General features: G+C 43.2%; 1 protein-coding gene and 1 long non-coding RNA gene across 3 annotated transcripts in view; one reads left to right on the forward strand and one right to left on the reverse strand.

The window, feature by feature from the left end:
• The window catches only part of LOC125129045 (uncharacterized), a 29,134-nt gene extending 13,312 nt beyond the window's left edge, over nucleotides 1-15,822 (reverse strand). Inside the window, exon 1 of the long non-coding RNA XR_007135402.1 lies at nucleotides 15,001-15,822. This is a non-coding gene — a long non-coding RNA (uncharacterized LOC125129045). The remainder of the gene's footprint in view (nucleotides 1-15,000) is intronic.
• TMEM65 (transmembrane protein 65) overlaps nucleotides 15,664-25,169 on the forward strand; it is a 45,703-nt gene continuing 36,197 nt past the window's right edge. Inside the window, exon 1 of one of the 2 annotated variants that reach the window (XM_047783299.1) lies at nucleotides 15,664-16,473. In XM_047783299.1, coding sequence (XP_047639255.1) covers nucleotides 16,185-16,473 — 289 coding nt within the window. In that variant the 5' untranslated portion in view covers nucleotides 15,664-16,184. The remainder of the gene's footprint in view (nucleotides 16,474-25,169) is intronic. The other variant, XM_047783300.1, reaches the window with a different exon arrangement.

Here is a 25,169-nt window from a genome sequence, read left to right on the forward strand (position 1 = left end):
GGCATATTATGTTTACTGATTTGTGTATGTATCCTTGTATCTCAGAGATAAATCCTGCTTGATTATGGTGTGTGATCCTTTTAATATACTGTTAAATTTGGTTTGCTAGTATTTGTTGAGGATTTCTGCATCTAAGTTCATCAAGAAACTGGCCTATACTTTTCTTTTCTTGCAGTATCCTCATGCTGCTTTGGTATTAGTTTAATGCTGGCCTAGTAAAATGAGTTTGAGAGTATCCGCTCATCATTTTTAGTAAGAATTCTCCAGCTCTGATTCGAAAGCTATTGAGTACTCTTGGCAACTGCTTAACACAGCTCTCACCACTGATAATAAAAAAGAAGCTATCATTTACTGAGTGTATATGATGTCTTCCAGGCATTCAGCAAAACTCTTCGTGTACATTACAGGCATATCTCAGGGATATTACGGATTCAGTTCCAGAACACCAAAATAAAGCAAACATCACAATATAGTGAGTCACATGAAAATTCTGGTTTCCCAGTGCATAGAAAAGTTATGTTTACACTATACTATAGTCTATTAAGTGTGCAATAGCATCACGCCTAAGAAAACAACATACATACTTTAAAAAATGCTTTATTGGAGTTCCCATTGTGGCTCAGCGGGTTACAAACCCGACTAATATCTATGAAGATGTGGGTTCGATCCCTGACCTTGCTCAGCGGATTAAGGATCCAGCATTGCTGCAAGCTGCAGTACAGGTTGCAGATGTGGCTTGGATCTGGCATTGCTGTGGCTGTGGTGTAGGCCGGCAGTTGTGGCTCCAACTTGACCCCTAGCCTGAGAACTTCCATATCCTGCAGGGATGGCTTTAAAAATAAAGAAAAAAAAGTACTTTACTGCTAAAAAATACTAACCATCACCTGAGCCTTCAGTGAGTTGCAGCAGTAACATTAAAGATGAGTGATTACATTGGAGTTCCCTTCGTGGCTCAGCAGAAATGAATCTGACTTGCATCCCTGAGGACACAGGTTCGATTCCTGGCCTTGCTCAGTAGGTTAAGGATCCGGTGTTGCTGTGAGCTGTGGTGTAGGTCACAGATACAGCATGGATCTGGCATTGCTGTGGCTGTGACAGAGGCTGGCATCTACAGCTCTGATTCAACCTCTAGCCTGGGAACCTCCATATGCCTTGGGTATGGCCCTAAAAAGAAAACAGAGATCAGTGATCACAGAACAGCATAAAAAACATAATAATAATGAAAAAGTTTGAAACATTGCCAGAATTACCAAAATGTAACACAGAGACATGAAGTAAGCAAACGCTATTGGAAAAATGGTGCCAAGAGAATTGCTTGACCCAGGGTTGTCACAAACCTTCAATGGGTAAAAAAATGCAGTATCTGCAAAGCACAATAAAGTGAAACACAATGAAATGAGGTATGCCTGTATGTCATTTAAGTATAGGAATGGCTTTGGGGGGTAGGTTCCATTATCACCTAAATTTTGCTAAGAAGAAAAAGGAGGAAGGCACGCTCAAAGGGGCTAACTGGTCCAAGGATATACAGCTCTCAATAGACAGAGGTCAGATTTCATCCAAGGTTAATCTGACTCCTCCTATACCTCTGTTCTTCACCTTTATTTACATAGTGGATACAATACCAGGCTATGGCTTCTCAATTTTATTTTATTTTTTATTTTTATTTTTTGGTCTTTTTGCCATTTCTTGGGCCACTCCCACGGCATATGGAGGTTCCCAGGCTAGGAGTTTAATCGGAGCTGTAGCTGCTGGCCTACGCCAGAGCCACAGCAATGCGGGATCCGAGCCACGTCTGCAACCTACACCACAGCTCACAGCAACGCCGGATCCTTAACCCACTGAGCAAGGGCAGGGACCGAACCCACAACCTCATGTTTCCTAGTCGGATTTGTTAACCACTGAGCCACAACGGGAACTCTTGGCTTCTCAACTTTAATAGGACTTTTCAGTCCTTCCCCCTCTAACTTTTCCTTAACAATGGTATAATATTTTCCTATCTTTCTGGGATCTGGGGTTTGAAGTTAGTTGGTCTAATTTGATTTCACCTTCGTAAGATCACTGTTCTTCTTTGCCTTTCAAATGGCAGTAGATTGAATATTGATTGGCTGAATGGTGGTTACCAGGGGATGGTGGGAGAGGAACAGGGAGTTGTTCCAGGGGTATAAGTAATTCAAGATGAGTAGGTTCTAGAGATCTCTGTACAGCCTAGTGCCTATAGTGAACAAAAAGGTATTGTGTGCTTAAAATTTGTTCTGTACAGTCTAGTGCCTATAGTGAACAAAAAGGTACTGTGTGCTTAAAATTTGTTAAGAAGATAGATCTCATGTTAAGTGTGTTTAACCCCAAAATAAAATCCAAAACAAAGCAAAACCAAAACAAAGAGACGCAAGCAAACTTTTGGAGATGATGGATATGTTTATTACCTTGATTTTGGTGATGGTACCATGAGTGTAGAAATTTGTCTAAATTTACCAATAATGTAAATTAATAATGTGCAATTCTTATATGCCAGTTATATCACAATAAAGCAGGGGAAATATTGATTGGCTACTTTATTTAAAAATTCAGCCAATGGAGTTTGGGTCGTGGCTCAGCAGAAACACATCTTGACTAGCATCCATGAGGATGCAGGTTCAATCCCTGGCTTCAATCAGTGGGTTAAGGATCCAGTGTTGCTGTGAGCTGTGGTGTAGGTCGCAAACGTGGCTCAGATCTGGCATGGCTGTGGCTGTGGTGTAGGCCAGAGGCTACAGCTCTGATTCAGCCCCCAGCCTGGGAACCTCCATATGCTGTGGGTGTGGCCCTAAAAAGACAAAAAAAAAAAAAAAATCCAGCAAACACATTGGGTATGTATGTGTGCTGGATACCATGCAACTGCTCAGCGTAAACAAAGGCAAATTAGATATGGAAGTTTTCCTTCAAGTTGCTTACAAGTGAGGCACCCCGTGTACTAGAACAGAAGAAGATTCAGAGAAAGTGATGAAGTGGTTCAAAAAAGAATTATGACTTCCTGGAGAGCATCTCTAAGAGCCACGTAGGGAATGGGAAGGGCTTAGAGCTGGGCTCTGAAGACTGGGAAAGACTGGACGCACGGAGAAAATGAGCTTGCAGGTGCTTCAAGCAGAGGTGACAGTGTGAACATAGGCTTGGAGGGGGGATCTCCTCAAGAGCACCAAAGAAGTGTTTGGCTCAAGAAAGGGAAAGTAATAAGAAGTGTGGCTGGAAAAGCAGTTTTTTTCTTTTTTTTTTGCTTTCTAGGGCCACACCTGCAGCATATGAAGATTCCCAGCCTAGGGGTTGAATTGGAGCTGCAGCTGCCAGCCGATACCATAGCCACACCAAATCTGAGCCACACTTGTGACCTACACCATAGCTCATGGCTGCGCTGGATCCTTAACCCACTGAGTGAGGCCAGGGATTGAACCTGAGTCCTCATGGATACGAGTCAGTTTCATTACCACTGAGCCACAATAGGAGCTCCTGGAAAAGCAGTTTCTAATAAGATCATGAAGTCCATTAGCTAACAAGAGTTATTAGCTAATAACTCCACTGGAGATGGGAGTTTAGAGGCATAGAGAGGTAGTTAGTCCCATAGTGACATCAACAAATCCTGTTGGCTTAAACCGTGAGGGCCAGCCAGGGCAGAGAAGATGACAAAAAACATTTCATGGGCAGAATGTATAGCATTTGGCAAGGACATGTTGGAAGTGAAAGAGGAGGTCAAAGATGGTTCAAACTTTGAGTTGAGAAAGTATATAAAGAAAATACAGTAAGAGGAATGGGTGTCAAAGGCAAAATTGTATTTTGGGGACAGGTTAAGCAATAATAGTCGGAAACCATTTTAATAATTAAAAGCACACGGAAAAGTTCTGAATCTTAAAACTGTACATGAATATACTGGACACATGGATTACACGTGTGGGCCCCAGGTATAGTGTGCAGAGAGCACAACACAAATCACAGGCAGCACACCTCTGACCTAGCTAGGCTAGTAGACTAGCTATTAAAGACATTAACAAAATATTTGATTAACAACATTTGGCTGCCTTTAGAATTCCTCTCTCCCTCATCTCAGCTTCTCAACACACTGTAATCTGACCTCGGCTCCCAATGCTGAGCTGAAATTGCCTGGCAAAAGGTTACCCACAATTTTGTCACTGCAAATCCAAAAAGCACTTAAAAATTATTTTTGTGCAAGTTGTACCTAGTTAAAAGAGTTAAAGAGTTCTACAAAGTTTATATTATAAAAGAATGTAATAAAAGCAGTTCCCAACCCTGTGTCTTGCTGTTTTCAATTATTTCACAAAGGCAACTCTTTTAAAAATTCTCTTCTGGATGCATAATAGAATTATGTCTATTATTCTATTATTTCTCTCTCTCTTTTTTTTGGCTTTCTGGTTGTGTTGGCTAGCTTCCACTTTTCTTCTGGATCAACTCTCTACCCTTCTTGCTCTCTGTTCAGAGAAACTCACCTCTGGGGACCACATCAAAAGGTTTATCAATGGGCAGGCCCTCTGCCTTCCAGATGAGTTTATTGTCCTATTGGGAGAACCTGGAGAGGAACTCAGAGAGAGAAAGGACTGAAGCCATTCTAATGGGATGCTTTTTGTGCTTCTCTTGACAACCATTGACTTTACTGCTGGGGATTTTTAGAATATCTTCTTGGTTCCTAGCGATCTGAAATGTCATGATAGGCTTTGGCGTGGGTCTTTGTTTCATCTAGTGTTCGGAGCCCTCAGTGAACTCTTGATCTGGGAACAAATGACCTTCACTTTGGGGACATTTACTTCAGACATTTCTTTGATAATGTTCTCCCTTAAATTTTCAAAACTGTTTTATCTTCTTTAACTCTATGGCACCTCCTGACCTGATGCTATATTTTTATTTAATTTTGTTACCATTTTATTTCATATGTGTTATATTATCTATTGTCTACTTTTAAAGAAGTTTTTCTTTCGATCTTTTTACTACATTTTCTACTTTGTTGTAGTTTTAATTTTCAAATAATAATTTTTGTTTTCTGGATGTTCCTACTTTTATTGACTCCTTTTTTTCCCAAAGATGCAGTATCTCTTCTTATTTTGCAAAGATGTTAATATTATGCATTTCCAGAAGTTTTATTTTGCTTCCCATGTCCTTAAAGTTCCTTTTTGTTTGTTTTTTTAAGGTTATTTTGGTTCTGTCTTTTCATCTTGAAGGCTTTCTTCAACTGACTAGTGAATTTAGTAATTAAATTCATATTTTATATTTAAGAGTGAGACAACATAAAGCTGTTTAGGTAGTTCCCTTGTGGCACAGTAGATTAAGGATCTGGTGCTGTCACTGCAGAGGATTGGGGCACTGCTGTGGTGCAGGCAAAAACCTGGCCAGGGGAATTTCCACCTGCTGCCAGCTCCCCCTGCCCCCCCCAAAAAGGCAAAAACTCTGTGATTGGCAGGACTGGTTGATTGCTGGCTTCACTGTAGAGTGGCCTAGCTGTGCTCTTTTATTGGGTTCTCAGAGAGGACTCCTCCAATAGCACAGCTAAACAGTGTTGCTGGTGCAGAACAGGAGATAGGAATCCCTGAGTTAGCCTCTGTCATTCACTCTCTCTCATTGTTTGTGGTAGGCTTCCCTTGCCCTAAGGTGTTCCTGGAGGCCCCAAGTGTCTCTCCACTAGTAAATGAGATGTCTGCTTGAGGTGAGGGAGTGGCAACTTCACAGCTACAAGGGATCTGGGTTTATAACTGTCCCTTTAAGGAGTTCCCGTTGCGGCGCAGCGGAAACAAATTCAACCAGGAACCAAGGGGTTGCAGGTTTGATTCCTGGCCTCACTCAGCGGGTTAAGGATCCGGCATTGCCATGAGTGGTGGTGTAGTTCACAGATGTGGCTCGGATCCTGCATTGCTGTGGCTATGGCACAGGCTGGCAGCTGTAACTCTGATTCAACCCCTAGCCTGGGAACCTCCATATGCCTTGGGTGCGGCCCTGAAAAGCAATAAGAATTATCATAATAATAACTGCTCCTTTAAAAACTTTCACTTCAACCTTCCGTTTTTAGTTCAAGTATAGCTCTGCCTTTAGAGGCACAGGCACCTCCAATTCTTGTAATTTTTGAGGCTGTTACGTGAATGAACCTTCTAAGTGGTTCCATTCCAGCTGTTTTTGCCTCCCTTTGATCCAGCAGGTTAGTTATCATCAGGTGGGATCTGCTTCCCACCTTGTATTACCTTGCTGATGTCATCTATTCTCCCAGTAACTCTGGGCTTGGGAAACCTTTTTCACCCATTTACATCCACTCCCACCATTTCTGATCAGTACTATCTTGTCCTTAATTTGCTTGATTTTGTCACTGTATTTGAAACTCTAGACCATCACTCTAGAAACTTTATCATCCCTTGGTTTCTTGTTTTTTATTTTCCTTTTGCCACATCCTCTTACTTTCTTCCTTCGGTTCTTTCTTTTTTCACTGCTTATCCCCAAACTGCTGTTTCCCAGGTCTCTGTCCTCTTACATTTTCATTTACATTTTTTTTTGTCTTTTTTGTTGTTGTTGTTGTTGTTGCTATTTCTTGGGCCGCTCCCGAGGCATATGGAGGTTCCCAGGCTAGGGGTTGAATCGGAGCTGTAGCCACCGGCCTACGCCAGAGCCACAGCAACGCGGGATCCGAGCCGCGTCTGCAACCTACACCACAGCTCACGGCTACGCCGGATTGTCAACCCGCTGAGCAAGGGCAGGGACCGAACCCGAACCCGCAACCTCATGGCTCCTAGTCAGATTCGTTAACCACTGCGCCACGACAGGAACTCCCATTTACATATCTTCTATACAACATCATCCAACGCCTGGATTTAACCACTTCCTTAATGCTGTCGATTCCCAAATCTGTATCTGTGGCCCCAGATCCACATAAAGCTCAGAAACCAGACAAAAGATAAGAGGACCCTTTTTCCTTATATCCCAAGGAAAAACCAACACCCTGGAGCCCAAAACAAATGCCCTTTTCAATAAATAGAAGGAGAGAAGGAAGGCATTCAAACATAAGAAACAGAGTCAACTAGGAGCTGTATTAGTCATAGTATGGGAGCTTTTGCCTAAATCACACTGACTCAACACAAAAAAAGTTTATTTATCTGTCACACAAAATCTGCCATGGATTGAGGCAACTCTCCAGGGGAGGTGTCCTCCTCTATTAGCTTATGACTCCCTGCCTCTTCAATTTCCTGAAACTTCCATCTTAGCACATGTTGTGAACCTCACTGTGCCAGGAAAGGAGAGAGCTAGAGAGCTGAGCACAGGCAACTAAGTGCCTACATCTGGAAGTGAAAAGGGTTAGGTTTCCATTCATTGGCCAAAGCAAGTCACACGGTCACCCCCAACTTCAGGGAGAACAAGAGAAATTCTCTCAGGCCCTGAGAATTGATTCTGCTGAACAGCAGTTAACTGAGAGCAGTGAAAATACTCAGTCTAAAATAGAAACTTGGCCTTAAACAAATTATCTTTTTATACTCCCGGTCCTAGCTTGGTGGCTAGTACAGAGCGGGGAGGGGTCAATATTATTTGAATTAGTGTTAGAAGATGATTTAATAAGTCTATTTGAAAAGGCGTTCAGAAAAGTCTGAATCCATGCCATATTTCCCTTCAAAAACAAACAGGAACTTTCCTTCCACTGGGCTCAAACGTGGAGTAATTTTTCAAAAACTGTTCTTGGGGCATCTAACCATTTGGAGGCCTAAGAATTCAAGTTTAAAGTCTGAAGAGAAGGCATTTTACAGCCTTGTTGTTTATTTACTTATTTATTTATTTTGCTTTTTAGGGCCACACCTGTGGCATATGGAAGTTCCCAGGCTAGGAGTCAAATCGGAGCTACAACTGCTGGCCTATACCACAGACACAGCCACTCGGGATCCGAGCTACACCAGAGCTCACAGCCATGCCAGATCCTTAACCCACTGAGCGAGGCCAGGGATCGAGCCCACATCCCCATGGATACTAGTCGGGTTCATTAGTGCTGAGCCCCAATGGGAACTCCCTTGTCCTGTTGTTTACATTTACCTTGGTCAAAATCCCTGCCCAATCTCAAACACAATGGGCAACCTAGAAGGGGAAAAAGTTACAAAATACTGCCCTGAGTCAGCAGGGGTGTGCACGTGTGTGTGTTATGTGTATATGCACTTCTCATGTTGTTTGTGGGACAGTCACAGTCTCGTTGCCTACAGGTACACCTATGGACAGATAATTATAAACCTCTTGGAGTATGACATTGACATAGGAGTTCTGAGATCCAATTGATAGCCCCTCTCTTATATTTTCCAACCTGATTCCATGAGATACTACTCCTTGCCCAGAGATGGACACTTTCTAACATGCAGATTAAATTGTTTAAAAAGAAGTAGCAAAATGAGGTGGTGATGAGAGGAAGTAATGAAATGACTGCTGTAGAAAAATGTAAAGGACCTAAAAAGAGAGTTTATTTAGGATTTATTTAGGATTTTCCAGGTGTTTTTCATACCCAAAGTATCCTGTAGTTCCTCTATAGAGTAGAGCTTTCTTTTTGTTTAAATTACATACACCTTGGAGTTCCTGTTGTGGTGCAGTGGTTAACGAATCCGACTAGGAACCATGAGGTTGTGGGTTCGATCCCTGGCCTTGCTCAGTGGGTTAAGGATCTGGCGTTGCTGTGAGCTGTGGTGTAGGTTGCAGATGGAGCTCTGATCCCACATTGCTGTGGCTGTGGCGTAGGCTGGTGGCTGCAGCTCCGATTCAGTCCCTAGGCTGGGAACCTCTATATGCCACAGGAGTGATCCTAGAAAAGAAAGACAAAAAAAAAAATTACAAATACCTTATCATAAACACACTCAAGTAATCGAAATAAGTGCAAAGAAGAAAGTTAAAAAAAAATCATCCAATATCCCAAGAATAATAAGGACCAGTATGATATCAAGGGAACATTGTTCCGGGTGTTTCTAATGATAGAAACAGCAAGAAGGACAATAAACATGGTTGTCCTCTGGTGTTGCTCCCACTTGGCTGGCTCCTCTGCCTCTTCCAGCCTCTTGATGGTGAAGAGTCCGAGGGTCAACCCCAAACTCTCCTCTTATTTCCATCTTTACCCACAGGAAACCTGGCTGGTTTTAAAGCTTTAAATGAAACCTCGATGCTGACAGCTCTCAAATTTCTAACTCCAAACTTGTCCTTTGGAAAATGAATAGCTAGACTGCAGGAAGTTGAAGAGTGAAGAAACATTGAGAAATCAGGGATCTAGGAGTTCCCTTCGTAGCTAACCGGTTAACAAACCCGAATAGGATCCATGAGGATTCGGGTTTGATCCCTGGCCTTGCTCAGTGGGTTAAGGATCCAGCGTTGCTGTGAGCTGTGGTGTAGGTTGCAGATGGGGCTCTGATCCCACATTACTGTGGCTGTGGCCGGCAGCTGTAGCTCTGATTTGATTCCTAGCCTGGGAACCTCCATATGCCATGGGTGCAGCCATAAAGAGCCAAAAAAAAAAAAAAAAAAAGAAAAAAGAAAAAAAAAGAGAGAGAGAAAATGGGGTTCTAGTTGGATTCTCTTTCTTTTAGCTCTGAGCCTCTGATACTTTTAGATATACTGTTTACTGCTAACACTAACTTTTGAATCACAGTGCCTTTTAAAACCACCTATCATTTTCTTTGACCACCTACTACATGTTAAGTATTGTACCATGTGTTTTACATATATTAACTCATCTTATACTCATGATTCTGTGGGGGCAGTATTTTAAATAACAAGAAACCTCAAACCAAGACTTCGAGTCATAGACAACTTGTCCAAATTGATACAGCCAGTAAGCATTAGAGTTAGGGTGTGAACCTGGCGGGGCTGGGGTGGGGGGGATGCTCTTTCTGGTGTAACTATATTGCCTTCATTTGTGCTGCAATATAAACTTTTGTATCAGTTGGACAACTTCATACACACATATACAGAGACACAAATCATGCTGAGATTTTGACTGGGATTGCACTGAGTTTGTAGATTAATCTGAGGAGAACTGTCATCTTATATCACTGAATTTTCCAAACATGAATTGGTATTTGCCTCCATTTATACGTCTTCTTTGATTTTCCTAATAATTTTTTTTTTTTTTTGGTTTTCATTGTGAAGCAGCAATTGAGTCACCACAACCCAGATGGGACAGGGGACTTCCAGAGGTCAGAGTACTAAGACTTGATGGATGAGAATAATAAGAGAACTAGAAAAATGCGGGTGGAAGAAATGATTAAAGGTCCCACCAAGTGAAGTTCCCGCTGTGGCACAATGGGATTGGTGGTGTCTCTGGAGTCCTGGGGGGCAGGTTCGATCCCCAACCTGGCACAGTGGGTAGAAGATCCAGCATTCCTGCAGCAGTGGTGTAAGTCTGCAACTGCGGCTGGAATCTGACCCCTGGCCTGGGAACTCCATATACCGTGGGGAGGCCCCCCCCCCCCCCCCCGCCCCCCCGGCAAAAAGGTCCTGTGAAGTAAAGCAGCACTTTCTAGAATTTTACAGTGGACAGCAATAGGTGGGTGTATAATGTATTGTAAGATGTGGACAGCAAATGGCCTTGTGCCCTGCCAGCCACAGGGATGCCAGGAACTCTGGAGAGCATCTGCATGATGTAACCTACTGTGGACTGTTGATTCAGCAGCAAGCTCTCATGAGAAGGAGACCGTGATGGTTAACTAAGGCATGATGTCTGTCATTTTCACAAGTGAGGAGCAGCCTGGGCTAAACCCAGGCCAAGACTGCCTTCTGGGCCCTCCTTCTCTCCCTCTTCCATTTCTGTATCCTTCTCTAACCTGCTGGCACTGCCTTCTCAGCACCCTCCCATTTCTCTACAACCTTTCTCTTGTCATCAGCAGACAGACCTGCCTTACCCTATATTTGTCCATAGCTCCATACATGGACCCCCAAACCCTCGCTCCTTCCCACCTCCCCCATTTATCCTTACTGAGGGTGTTCAAGTGTTCAGAGAATGGACAGGGGATCCAGTTAGTCCACATTACATGTGTATTAAATGACAGCTAGATAGATACTGCTCAAATTAGAATCCAGGGACCTAATCCTAGAGGTTTGAGAGGTCCACAGGAATTTGGTTGGTTGGTTGGTTGGTTGGTGGTGCCCTCTACATGTGGAAGTACCCAGGCCAGGGATTGAAACCCCACCACAGCAGCAACACAAGCTGCTGAATGACAGCACCTGATCCTTAAGCAGCTGAGCCACTGGAGAACTCCAGTCCACAGGAATTTGGATAATAATAATTTATTGAGCACTTACATGCTCCAGGTGTTGTCTGAAATGCTTTACAGGTATTTACTTTCACTACAACCCTTGAAAGCAGGTGCCCTTATCTCCATTTAACATATGAGCAAACTTAGAAACATGGCCTTTTCCCCACCAAAGTGATGAGCAGTCATGGAAAAATTGAGTTATTAGCTCAAGGTGATAAGGGTAGTAAATGGTAGAGTGGGGACTCAAATCTAGGCAGTTTGGCTCCAGAGCTAATGATCTCAGCCACTTTGCAATGCTGTCATCTGGGGCTAGTGGCTGTCACCTCCTCCTCATGTGGCCTTTCCAGCAGGACAGGATACTCTGCCATTTTTATATGGCAGCCAAACTCCAAAAGGGCAAATACTGTGTGGAAAATGACCCTGATGCAATGGCAGCAGCCTTCAAGTACACCTCCAGACAGGCTGCACCATGGGAATGGAACAGATAGGTTTATAAGACAAATTAAGATGCTTGAATCACATTGTTTATGTGGCAGCTTTAAAACATGTCCCCAAATTCTTTGACATTGCTCCTATTGAGAGGTGGAGGGGTTCATATCCCCTTCTCTTGAATCTAGGCTAGCTTAGCGGCTTGCTGGTAGCTAGTAAAATACAGTGAAAGTGTTGCTGCATGACTTTTTAGGATAAGTCAGAAAAAGCCATGAACCTGGTTCTTTTCAGACAGTCGCTCTCAGGGAAGCCACCTCCCCAGGAAGCCAGGGGAGAAGTCTGCCAGGCTGGAGGGGTGTGTGAAGGTGCTCTGGTTGACAGCTCCAGCTGAGCTTCCAGCCAGCCAACAGCCAGCATCAACTGTCGGCCGCATGAGTATGCCATTTTGGATGTCCAGTCCAGATGAGCATTTAAATGACCACACACGAAGTTGATATGTGATAAGGGACTCCAACAAAGAACTGCCCAAGCAAGCCCTTCCTGAATTTCTGACACAAAATCATGAGCAAAATAAACTGCCTATTTAAAACACTAAGGTTGGTAAAATGTGTTCACTTGAAGAGTAGCAATAGTAACCCAGTTTATCAATTAATTTAGAACAGAGGGAGAAGCAAGGAGAAAGAGATGGAATATGTAAATAAGCTTAGGATAGGGTATAAGCAGGGTGGAAGGACCATACACCTAAATTTTGCTTTATGCTATGTTCATATGCCCTAACCCTCTCTGCCGTGCCAGATTTCCCCGCAGATGGCACTGTTTTAAGGACCATGGTAAGTGAGAGGTTTTGGCAGATTGAAGGGCGCTGAAACTAACATGCATCTGTTCTGTCATACATCTGAATGACAGAGACGCAAGTTGGCCATTAGCTGGCTGGGTAGCTAGGGATTTATCTGCTTCTCTTGTGTAGCAACTACTTGAGCCCATAATGGGGCTATAATGGGTGTCACTAGTTGGTGGTCAATTTAGGGATGACATAGTTGTCAGCCTAGAGTTTTTATTTTTTATTTTATTTGTTGTTGTTGTTGTTGTTGCTATTTCTTGGGCCGATCCCGCGGCATATGGAGGTTCCCAGGCTAGGGGTCCAATTGGAGCTGTAGCCACCGGCCTACGCCAGAGCCACAGCAACTCGGGATCCGAGCTGCGTCTGCAACCTACACCACAGCTCATGGCAACGCCGGATCCTTAACCCACTGAGCAAGGGCAGGGACCGAACCCGCAACCTCATGGTTCCTAGTCGGATTCGTGAACCACTGAGCCACGACGGGAACTCCCAGTCTAGAGTTTTTAAATGTCACTTGGTCAATCTCCCATCTTAAGTAGCACTTTCACTTTTTTTTTTTTTTTTGTCTTTTCGCCATTTCTTGGGCCGCTCCCACAGCATATTGAGGTTCCCAGGCTAGGGGTTGAGTTGGAGCTGTAGTCACCGGCCTACGCCAGAGCCCCAGCAACTCGGGATCCGAGCCTCGTCTGCAACCTACACCACAGCTCACAGCAACGTCGGATCCTTAATCCACTGAACAAGGCCAGGGATTGAACCCGCAACCTCATGGTTCCTAGTCGGATTTGTTAACCACTGAGCCACGACGGGAACTCCTGATTTTTTTTTTAATCTAAGTTCAACGCATATACATTTACTCTGTGTAATGTCTCATAAGCAAATTGCATCTACATTTTGGTTTTTATTTTCCATAGCAGAAATGAATATTCATAAAGCATACAGCAAACACATTAGAGCAAGTCCCAAGGAACAAGCACTTATCATAGCAGGGTTTAGATGTCCCACTTATTGTTTAAAGCAACTCACGTGGCCAAGCGCACAGTTATTTGGGACAGGTCTACACAAGGGAGTGGATACCATAAGGCATGATTCACTGGAATGACTACTGGAACAACCTAACACACATAGCTAGGAAGTGTTTGATACAGTTATCAAATTTTGGCAATCTGTTCCTAGAGCCCATACACAAAAACTGGTGTCCTGGTGACTGTTGGGAATTCTTACTGAAGAGCTTCTTTCAAACTTCTCTTCCCAGGCCCCACTTCAAGCCCAATGAGTCAGAATCTCTTGGGGGTAAGAGATGTTGGGGGAGGGCGGTAGAAATCCCAAGAATTTAAGACTTGAATAGCTCTGCCTAAGATTCTAACACACACTGGAGGTTGCAGGGTGTTTCAAAGATAAAGTCTCTACACAGACACCTTGCATTTTCCACAGACAACATCCCTGTTCCCCCCAAACTGAAACTGCATACATGGAAGTTCCCTGGGCCAGGGATCCAACGCATACCACAGTTGCATCTGAGCCACACGGCAGCAATGCCAGATCCTTCACCTGTTTCCCCACAAGGGAACTTCAGAGAACATTTTTATTTTTATTTTTTTAATTAAAAAAATTTTTTTAGGGCCACACCCATAGCATATGGAAGTTCCCAGGCGAGGGGTTCAACAGGAGCTGTAGCCGCTGGCCTATGGCCTACACCACAGCAACACCAGATCGGAGCTGCATCTGTGACCTACACCACAGCTTACGGCAACACCGGATCCTTAACCCACAGAACGAGGTCAGGGATCAAACCTGTGTCCTCATGGATACTACTAGTCAGACTCATTTCCGCTGAGCCATGACGACAGGCACTCCCAGAGAACATTTTAAATTGCCACTATTACACTACTGCACTGCTATCAAATTAAAAAATGTAAACAATGCTTTCCATGTTTAAGTTAGTGAAGTGGTTCTCAAACTTTTGTGTGCATCAGTGTTAACTGGAGGGCTTGTTAAAATGCAGATGACTGGGCCCACCCCCCACTTTCAGAGTCAGAAGGTCTTTGGTGGAGTACCGGAATTTGAATTTGCATAACTAACAAACTGCTGCCCAGAGGCCACACTTTGAGAACCATTTTGAAGGCAGGAGGATTTAGCGATAATGTTCCTCCTCTGATTCGCATTTATACATCGCACTTACACTATGATAGCATGTCTACTGCATACACGCTCTTGGGCTGGGTGTAACAGTGGATGTGATAAGGATAGGATTTAGATCTTGATTACACTTGAGCAGATTTATTCTCTAAGTGGATCTATTCTCTAAGAAGACAGGAAGCCTAAGTGTCGTGAGACAGGTTCAGATAAAGCTGAGATCTCCTCCCTCAGGCAGAGATAAATGAAAGCTCAGAACAGGAGACCCTATGAACGTACGGGGCCTTGCAAGATGCCTAGGACATGTGGGAACGGGGGAGGCTCGCAAAATATTTTCTGCCTCAGCTGAGAGAAAGAAACAACCAAACAAACCTTAACAAACACCTGGGAAAGGTCTGTGACATTCTTGCCTCAGGCTCCGGCATTAACAATCTGCAAGCTGCTTGCATCAGAAAGGGGAAAGGTGTTCTCAGCATCAAGGTTTCAGTCTCAGACTCTTCTTGGAAAAGGGGAGAACTGGCTTCACCCTCCCTTTGGAGCTCTCAGAGTAGGTGCCTCAGAGACCCGAGTGTCTGGCGGAAGCGGTGGTGTGCATGGACTTGGCAAAGGGCGCCGCTTGAGCTCTTCAGTCCCTCAAAGCCTGAAAAGGGCTCTGTGGTTCGGCCGGGGCCGGGCGAAGGGGGCCGCAAGCTGGAGCATCGTTCAGAATTAACCCCAGATTTAAGATTCAGGCCCGGCGCTACAGCGGGCCGTGTCGTAGCCACATTACCTGGCAGAGCGAGTGGCTCAAAGCTCTTCTTCCCAATTCCCCACAGCCGATAGAAACGTGCCGGAGGCCAGCGCAAGGGGGGCTAGCCTTCTCACCCTCCACCTTCACGCACCCGAAGCGCGTGCACACTCCTTTCCGGGGGGGGGGAGGGGGGAGGGAAGAGACCACGGCCTGCGAGTCTGCATACTGCGCCTGCGCGGCCCCGCCGCCCCCCGCCCCTTTCCTTCGCCCGCCCTGTTACCCACTGTATCGCCGCTAGGGGTAGTGATGGCGTCTGAGGCCTGAAAGCGTGGTTGCTTTGAGGGCGCGGGAGTCGTACGGAGTGGGGACTAGGGCAAGTGAGAGGGTGGGAAAACCAGAGACAGAGGAGGGCGGTGCTGGAGAAGGGCGGCGCGTGGCTGACTCATCCCTCTGGAAGATCAGACTGACAGACACTAACCCTTGCCGGACCCGCCCGCCCGCCCGCGCCGCTTCTCCTCGGCTGGGAGGCGCCCGCCCGCACAGCCCGCCCGCCTTCTCCGGGAGCGCTCTCCCGGCCCGGCTGCCTCAGAGAAAGTTTTTGTCGTCGGAAGGGACTGGAGGCGCCACTGGCCTTTGGGAAGGGAAGGAGGACGGAAGAGGAGGCGACAGCCGCGTGGGCCCGGGGAGTGCATGGTGCCCGGCGTCTCGGCTGCCTGTCAGGAGGACATCGGGGCGGGGTCGAGCTGAGCCCAGCTCCTTCTTCGCGCAGCGGCGCCAGAAATCTCCCTCCCGGACTGCCGCGGGGGTCCTCGCTCCTCAGCCCGCCATGTCCCGGCTGCTGCCGCTGCTGAGGAGCCGGACCGCGCGCAGCCTGAGGCCGGGCCCGGCCGCCGCCGCGCCCCGCCCGCCGTCCTGGTGCGGCTGCGGGCGGGGGCTGCTGGCGCTCGCGGCCCCGGGCGGCCCCCGGGCCCTGGGTACCCACCCGAAGAAGGAACCCATGGAGGCGCTGAACACGGCGCAGGGCGCGCGCGACTTCATCTACAGCCTGCACTCCAGCGAGAGGACCTGCCTGCTCAAGGAGCTGCACCGCTTCGAGTCCATTGCCATCGCCCAAGGTAAGGGAGGCGCGAAGGGGGCGAGCCGGGGGCGGGGGCCGGGCGCCCTCCCCTACCCCACCGGCGCCCCGGGAGGCCGCCCACCGCTCGGCCCGGGCCCCTCGCCGCCGCCCCCCTCGCCCGCCTGGCCCGACGCCTGGGACGTCCGACGGGGGGAACTTTCCGCCTCCTAAGTGTCCCCGGGGCAGGTAGGAAGGGGCGGATCGTGCCAGGGCCAGCGCTTGGCTGGTTCCTCCCCAGCCTCAAAATCGGCGCTTCAGCCCCAATTGCCGACGGATGCTGAATTGATTTTGTTTAGATTGGCTGTGTCCTCCCCCCAGCCCCGCTCCCCCCCGCAGCCCTCCTGCCCCCAAGCCCTTGCTGAGTTCCGGTGAACGTGCAGCCACGCGAGTGGCCTGCAGTGCCTTCTTCAAAAGCGCTGCAAAGCCTAGACGCAGGAAGAAACTTTGTTGAATGGTCCTAAAACAAGGTGTATGGGTGTCCAAAAGAAAGGCTGTTGCTTCGTAAGGCGGAGATGCTCTCAGCTGCTTCTTTGCACAAATCTGTAGTTGTATTCTCTTAAGCAGCCGAAGGAAACATTTTCCTGGGGAATGGAAAGAATGGGTCAAACCAGTATCTGCAGATACATACTTGCAAGCCCATCATAGGTTGGGTGTTGCCCAAGTTAAACCCCAGTTTTTGTGGTTTCCCTAGAGGAGGGAAGAATGCAGTAGATAAGGAGGTATTTTTTCTGGAAATCTGTGGCTCTACAGTAAAAAGCAAAAGTATTTTGGATTTATGCACAAAAATAATTCGGAATGGTGAAAGCAAAGCTATTTTTAAGCTAACATGTTAAAAGAGGATATTTTTAAAACCAGTGCACAATGCTGGTAGGTCAGAGTTAGAGTCCAAGTGAAAAAGCTGAAAAAGTCAGAAAATCAAAAGGATGAAGGGAGCAAATAAACAGTCTTAAAATACTTTTGCCATTTAAATGCGGTGACACAGACAGAATACATTATTATTTTATATTACATTCTGGTGTGTTTGAAAGTGTTTTTTTGTTTATTTTGTTTTTTAAGTATTCCTTTTCTCAAGGTTAGTTGGTACATAAACATTCCATAGATTCCTTAAGAGTACATTTATTTGGAACAAGGCGTTTGATTTGCCAGGGGCAGTTGAAAGTACTATGGTCTATGTATGTACCTGAGTGGAGGAAACAATTATGCCTTTTCTGTAATCCTTCTTCAGAAACTTTTTTAGTTGTGCCTTTTAACTGCTTTTTTTTTTTTTTTCTTTGCTCAGGGAATTGTGGCCCAATTTATAGTATTGGATGATTCCAGACATTGTCTACTGACAATGCTTTTACAGGAAAAACGCAACATCGCAATCAGTAGGTTACTAAATGTATAATCATGGTATTATATGAAGTCATAATCAAATACTCGCATATTTGTAAGCTATGTGTGCATCAGTTTGGTTTTAAAATACTCAATTCTGAAAATGTGCTTCTTGGAAAACTATAAAGACAGTCCTAAAACTGGAGCATCAGTTTTAGGACTCTTTGTTCATGGGCAAGACTACTTGAACACATTTGGTCTTCATTGAGTAGTTTCTTGGAAATTATGCATTAACATTGTTACACGTTTGGAGGGCCTTATTAATATGATTTTATGACAGTTCTTGAAAAGCATGTCTTGTGATACAAATGGGTACATTTACCTCATGCCTTTTACGGTTTTAGCACGTTTTGATGGGGATGCTGCATTTCCCAATGAAGACAGTACTTTAAAATTTAACATGGTTTTAAATATTCTGTAAAGTAGCTGTTAACTTCAGTCAATGGAGATCAGTTAGCATCTCTTACACTCAGTAATATGTGAGTTATATGAGAGAGAAATTGCCAATTTGTCTTTTTTCAAGATAAATGGAAAGGATATAGGAAACAATGTGGTCGTCAGATGCTTATTCTGTATAAACTAAAGAACTTCACAGTTTTAATCAACTGATTTTGGCAATGTTGATGACTAAATTATTGCCCTTTGACTCAAATGACACTTATTGATGATGATGCTTTAACTTTTGGTATAGTCTTAGTGTTCCTCATTGTTTTCAATATCAATATGTATAGTTTCTTTGGAGATAACTGGGATCATCAGTTATCTACTAAATTACCCTATTCATTAACCATTTAAGGTGAAGGGGCTTTATTATGTTGAGAATGCATACCGCTCATTCTATTGCTGAAATCAATTTTTCTCCCCAGACAAATGAAAAACTCCCATGTTTTTCTTTTATTGTTCCTTTTGAATGTTTTTATTTTTATTTTTTTTACCCTCCCCTCCCCTTGAATGTTTATAAAAACTCAACCCATGTGCTAAATGTGTATGTACTAAGTGCACTTTCTAATGAAATAAATTCTGTTAAAAGAGCTGTTTCTCATAATAGGAAGTTTGTGTTCTTGGGATGTGTGCTTGTAGCATCTAATGAAGTGTTTTGGATTTGGTATGGAAACATTCATTACAGGAAAAAAAAAATCTCTACTGCTAAAATTTGGTGCATTTGCCCTTATCTTTCCTCTGTGTTTATCAGTAGGCATTTGATATAATCTGTGACCAGATAAAGCTTTAGAATCAGTTTTTAAAAATTTTTTAGTGAATTTTATTACATTTATAGTTGTACAACAATCATCACAACCCACTTTTATAGCATTTCCGTCCCAAATAGAACCAGTTTGTAAATAGATAAAGCAGACTTGGTGGGAAGTCTTGTTATAGTTAAGTAAGATATAGTGATTTTTATATTACAAACTGATTTCCTCCCCAGTTTAAAAAAAAAAATCAATGTTGTGTTCAACATATCTGTTCTGCCTGCCTTCAATTCTTCCAGAAAGTAGTCCAATCTTCTGTTAATGCATTATTGGGTCATTATTTTTATAAGTAGGACTGACAAGTTGATATTACAGTTGCCTTTGAATTTTAGCTGAGATTTTTAAACAAATTTGTTTTTCAATTTTTACAATTACTATTTCTATTTATAATTATTTTCAAAAATTTTCCAAATACATCAGTTTGGTTATTGAAGGATAGGCGGTGCTCATTGTGTATACATTGCCATATAACAAATGATCGTAAAAGATAGTGACTTAAACATGTATTGTCTCAGGATTTCTGAGGATCAGAAGTTCTGGAGCAGCTTAGGGTGCTTTTTGGCTCAGGGTCTCTCATGAAGCTGTAATCAAGTCTTCAGCCAGGGCTGCATCATCTGCATCTTGATTGAGGCTGGAGGAACCACTTCTAAGAAGGCTAATTCACATGGCTGTGAGCTAGAAGTCTCACTTCCTTGCTCTGTGGGCCTCTTCCAGGGCTGCCTAAGTGTTTCAAGATATGGCAACTGGCTTCCTCCATAACTAGTCTGGAGAGAGAGACCTAAGCTGGAATCCACAGGTTTTTTTAAACTCAGTCTTAGAAGCAGTAGTCCACCCTCTTTTGCCCTGGTGCACTGTGGGAGGGTACTCTATAGGGGGTGAATACCAAGAGATGGAAATCATCGAGGGCCATCTTGGAGGCTGCCTTCCACACTTAGGTAGGGATTGTAATTATTGCTCATTGGAGAATTATACAGGAAGGCAAGAGCTGGCTTTTAGGGGGGCACAATGAAAGATACAATTTGAGAAAAGGACCTTCTTAGGGAATATTTTTGTTAAATGTATACTTAAGATATTTTAAAAATGAGATTCCTTTTATATATAGCAAATAAGGGATATATTGAGAGGAAAAGAACAGTTTTTTTAAATCAATGTTAAATCTTAATCAGCTTGAATTTTTTTCTGTGTAAGTGGTAATTGTATATGTTGAAAGAATTTTTTACCATTTATTTTTTATTTTTTTACTTAGTTTTTTAAATTAATGAATTTTATTACATTTATAGGTGTACAACAATCATCACAACCAAATTTTATAGCACTTCCATCCCAAACCTTCAGTGCATCCCCCTACCCCCCCACATGTCTCATTTGTAAAACATAAGTTTTTCAAAGTCTGTGAGTCAGTATCTGTTCTGTAAAGTTCATTGTGTCCTTTTTTTTTTGATTCCCCATGGTATTATCATTCCAAATGATAGCATTTGATGTTGGTGTCTCATTGTCTGACTGACTTCACTTAGCACGATAATTTCTAGGTCCATCCATGTTGCTAAAAATGCTGGAATTTCATTCCTTTTAATGGCTGAGTAATATTCCATTGTGTATATGTACCACATCTTCTTGATCCACTCCTCCGTCGATGGACATTTAGGTTGTTTCCATGTATTGGCTATTGCAAATAGTGCTGCAGTGAACGTTGGTGTACATGTGTCTTTCCGAGTCATGGTTTTCTCTGGATAGATGCCCAGGAGTGGGATTGCTGGATCAAATGGTAATTCTATTTTTAGTTTTCTGAGGAATCTCCATACTGTTTTCCACAGTGGTTGCAGCAATTTACAATCCCACCAACAGTGTAATAGGTTCCTTTTTCTCCACACCCTCTCCAGCACTTATTGTTTGTAGACTTTTTGATGATGGATGGCCATTCTGGCCGGTGTAAGGTGGTACCTCATAATGATTTTGATTTGATTTAGATCTTAATCAGCTTGCATTTTTTTCTGCTTCTCTGTATAAGTGGTAATTGTATATGTTGAAATAATTTTTTTTTACCATTTATTTACATCTGTATAGATACACCATGCAATTCAAAACTTTCATCTTATAGTTCCCCACCTTTTGTGATTATTTACTTTAAGGTAGGATGAAGAACTTCATTTTGAGAACGTCCCATACAGCATACTTGGATGATTTTTCATGGAGTTCCAGTCCACTAAGGATCTTTTTTTTTTTTTCTTTTTAGGGCCACACCTGAGGCATATGGAGGTTACCAGGCTATGGGTCATATTGTTCAAATTGGAGCTGTGGTTTCTGGTCTGTGCCACAGCCACAGCAACACAGGATCTGAGCCAAGTCTGTGACCTACACCACTGGATCCTTAACCCACTGAGTGAGGCCAGGAATCTAACCTGCGTCCTCATGGATGCTAGTCAGATTCATTAACTGCTGAGCCAGGACGGGAACTCCAGGATCTTAAACTCTTAGCAAGAGTATCCCCATTTTTCTCAGCCCTTTGTATAGGATTATGTAAGAAAGTGGCAGTGCCATTAAGCTAATAGCCTCTAGGATGAATTGGAGACAGTCTTGGCTTCTGCTTAAAGAGAATAAGAAAGAAGGCAAAAAAAAACATTTCATACTCAAAAAAAAGATTCGTGAATAAAAATATTTTGATGCCTTAGTTGAAATAGTGAAAGAGTAAGAGAAGTGTAGCTCCAACTAGACCTGGTAAAAGGAGAAGACCCAGGATGAGGATATGATCTATGGATCTCTCGCAACAACATGAGAGCTTCTATATGTTGGGTTTGGATAAGTAAATGAAGCTTAGTTATGATTAATTATTTTATTAGTATGGAAAGAATGTAATTATAGCAGTATATTCCAACAAGCTTAATTTTGAATACTTTAGAGTTACTGGGCATATTGGAGTAGCCCTGTAACTAGGATTACTGCCTAGAAAACTGATCATGTAAATAGAATTTTTCTTTCCCATTACAAAATGGATATATTCTATTTAATAATCTTTAATTATCATTTAACATATAACTTGAGGTCCAGAGTTATTTGTGACGTAAAACAACAGCCATTCCCTTAATATCTCATTATTTTGTGGATTGGGAATACAGGCAGGACTCAGCTGGATGATTCATCTCTTTCATGTGGTATTTTGGGGGTCACTTGGTAAACAGCTGGAGAGAGAGGGGAGGGAGAGAGATGTATAGGATTCTTTCCTCTATATCAGGATTCACATTTTGGGCTGAATAATTCTTTGTTGTGGGGGCTGTCTTCCACATAGGATATTTAGCAGCATCCCTGTCTTCTATCCACTAGATGCCAGTAGCACCCTCCCACCCTCCTCACCCTGAGTTTTGTCAACCAAAAATATTTCTAGACATTGCCACCTGGTCCCTGGAGGAGACACTGGGTGGGAGGTAGGGGAAGAAGGTAGCAGAACCAGTCTGGTTGAGGGCCATTGCTTTACATGAAATGCTATATTTCATATAAATATATAAACAGAAAAGGCTCTTTCTTCTTTAGTCCGTGGCCCCCTCTATCCTATTTTCCTGTCATGCATTGATACTTGCTATTTTCAGTTTATTCTCTTCTAGCTCATTTGCTTTATTTATTTATTTGTATTTTGTACTTATTTATTTGTATTATTTGTATTCTGTCTCTGGATAAGGACAGAAGAGTAATTCCTCACCTCTCTGTCAGACTCTTCACCTCATTGTCAAATAAACAAAGCTTTGTAATAACTTTTTGTTTTATTGTTCTTCACTTCTAAGTTCTTCACTAAATTCTGAATATTAGATACTTGGGAAATAGGGCTTCCAGATAAGTCAAACACTGCTATAGTTTAATTCACCAGTAATTTGTGGTGTTCATCTCAATAGTTACTCTTTCCTTACTCTTTATAGCAATTGTGACAAGTAAATTTTTATAAGCAAATTTATAGGTAGGAAAATTGAAATAACATAAAGCCTGCCACTTCCTAGAATCATCCTGGAAGGGTCAGGTGGAACCGAAGATAATGGAGGATGATCTTGAATGTTGGGGATGATCTAATATTGAACCATTATTGGTGGCAGTTGCTTTAGTTTTTCTAAAAATAGTGATGAGTTTGCATAACTATACTCTTGTCTGATTTTCTTTGGCATGTGAGAGTACTAACTGGAACAGACAGAGACTAAATTCCTGAGTGCAGATTTTATTAGCATCTTGTTCAAGTCAGCTGGATTAGTATGTAGATTTAAAAGACTCTAGCCCTGTCTTTGACTCATAGGTTTATGTCTGCCTTAAATTAATGAATACAACCATATAAAAGCAAGTTGTTATTTGTTAAAAATATAATGACGTAGTCACTTTGAACCAACTGGTAAATGAGACTCATCTAGAGAAAGGACTTTGCAGGTAACAAAAACGCCATTCCTCTTAACCTCTAAAACATTTACTTTGCTTTTGATGGCAACATATTTGAACATACTGCATTTTTCTCTGCCTTAGTAAAAGTATAATGAGCACAATTTAGCTTCTACCAGATGTCAGAGTCCTTATATATGGTATTTTAATACAATGATTTTCTTTGGGGCCACTTACTTCTATTTGTAGATGTACTAGTCATCACACTAAATGCCTCCGGAACACTGTGCTGTTTCAGTTGGCATGCTTTTCAGACTGTGTCATAGTGCTGATAAAATGTGTTGAGCTTGCTCTTCACCGCCCTGCCCCCCCAGAGCCCTCAGACTGTTCTACTCTGTTCTCATTCATCCCTTGTGGTTGTGGTAAACTTTTCTGCTGTGTAAGGAGGTCTGCTTATTGGCATCTCTGTTATTGTTTCTAATGTCTGCTCTTTGTCACTCTTTGATAGTGGGTTTTCTTTTTTTTTTCTTTTTTTTTTTTTAGGGTCGCACCCTTGGCATACAGAAGTTCCTGGGCTAGGGGTTGAATCAGAGCTGCAGCTGCCGGCCTACACCACAGCCACAGCAACATGTGATCTGAGCCATGTCTGAGACCTACACCACAGGTCAAGGCAACACGGGATCCTTAACCTGCTGAGCCACAGCGGAACTCTTCTTCTTCTTCTTTTTTTTTTTTTTTTTCCATTTTTATTTTTTATTCTTTTGGCCGCAGCATGCAGTGGCTTAATGTGGGATATCAGTTCTTGGCCCAGTTGGGCCACAGTGGTGAAAGTGCTAAATCCTAACCACCAGACCACCAGGGAACTCCCATAGTGTTTTTTATTTTCTTACTTTTCTTTCATTTTCTCTCTCATTCTGAACCCCTACACTTTCCAGTAGGGTTTAATTATGTTAGACATTTCAAGGCCACAGACCACTACTCTCTTCTGTCTTTCCAGCTAGTCAGTTGCACCTGTCACATTGTTATTGATCTCTGACTCTTCAGATCTCACACTGAAGATCTTGTATTTTTGCTAACATTAGGATTATGGCTGTTCAAAGGTTGTTATTTTAAACACTTAAAAGGTACTTAAGTGAAGCAATTCTATTTATGGATCTTAAGGTTTCAATGAAATTTAAGTTAGAATGGTGTCCTTTACTTGGTTTAGATTTTCTGTCTTCTTTCTGAGTTTTAGGATAGACTATTTAGGACACTATGTTATTAAAACATTTGTAATTTTCCAAAGAGCCTTGTATTTTGTAATATAACTTCTGAATTTTTATTGTATAATGGTTCTTATATATTTATATATTTCTTGTCTTTTTGCTATTTCTTTGGGCCGCTCCCACGGCATAATCAGGTTCCCAGGCTAGGCGTCGAATCGGAGCTGTAGCCACTGGCCTACGCCAGAGCCACAGCAACGCAGGATCCGAGCCGCGTCTGCAACCTACACCACAGCTCACAAGCAACGCCGGATCGTTAACCCACTGAGCAGGGGCAGGGACCGAACCCGAAACCTCATGGTTCCTAGTCGGATTCGTTAACCACTGCGCCACGACGGGAACTCCTGGTTCTTATATTTTATAGAAGACATCTCACCACTGCCACTCCTGCTGCTTACGCCATCTTTATTACCATTACTTTAGCAATTATTGAATGTTTGCTCTGTGCTGGACATACTGAG

This window comes from Phacochoerus africanus, chromosome 6 (assembly GCF_016906955.1).
Source record: "Phacochoerus africanus isolate WHEZ1 chromosome 6, ROS_Pafr_v1, whole genome shotgun sequence".
In the NCBI taxonomy this organism is placed as follows: Eukaryota; Metazoa; Chordata; class Mammalia; order Artiodactyla; family Suidae; genus Phacochoerus; species Phacochoerus africanus.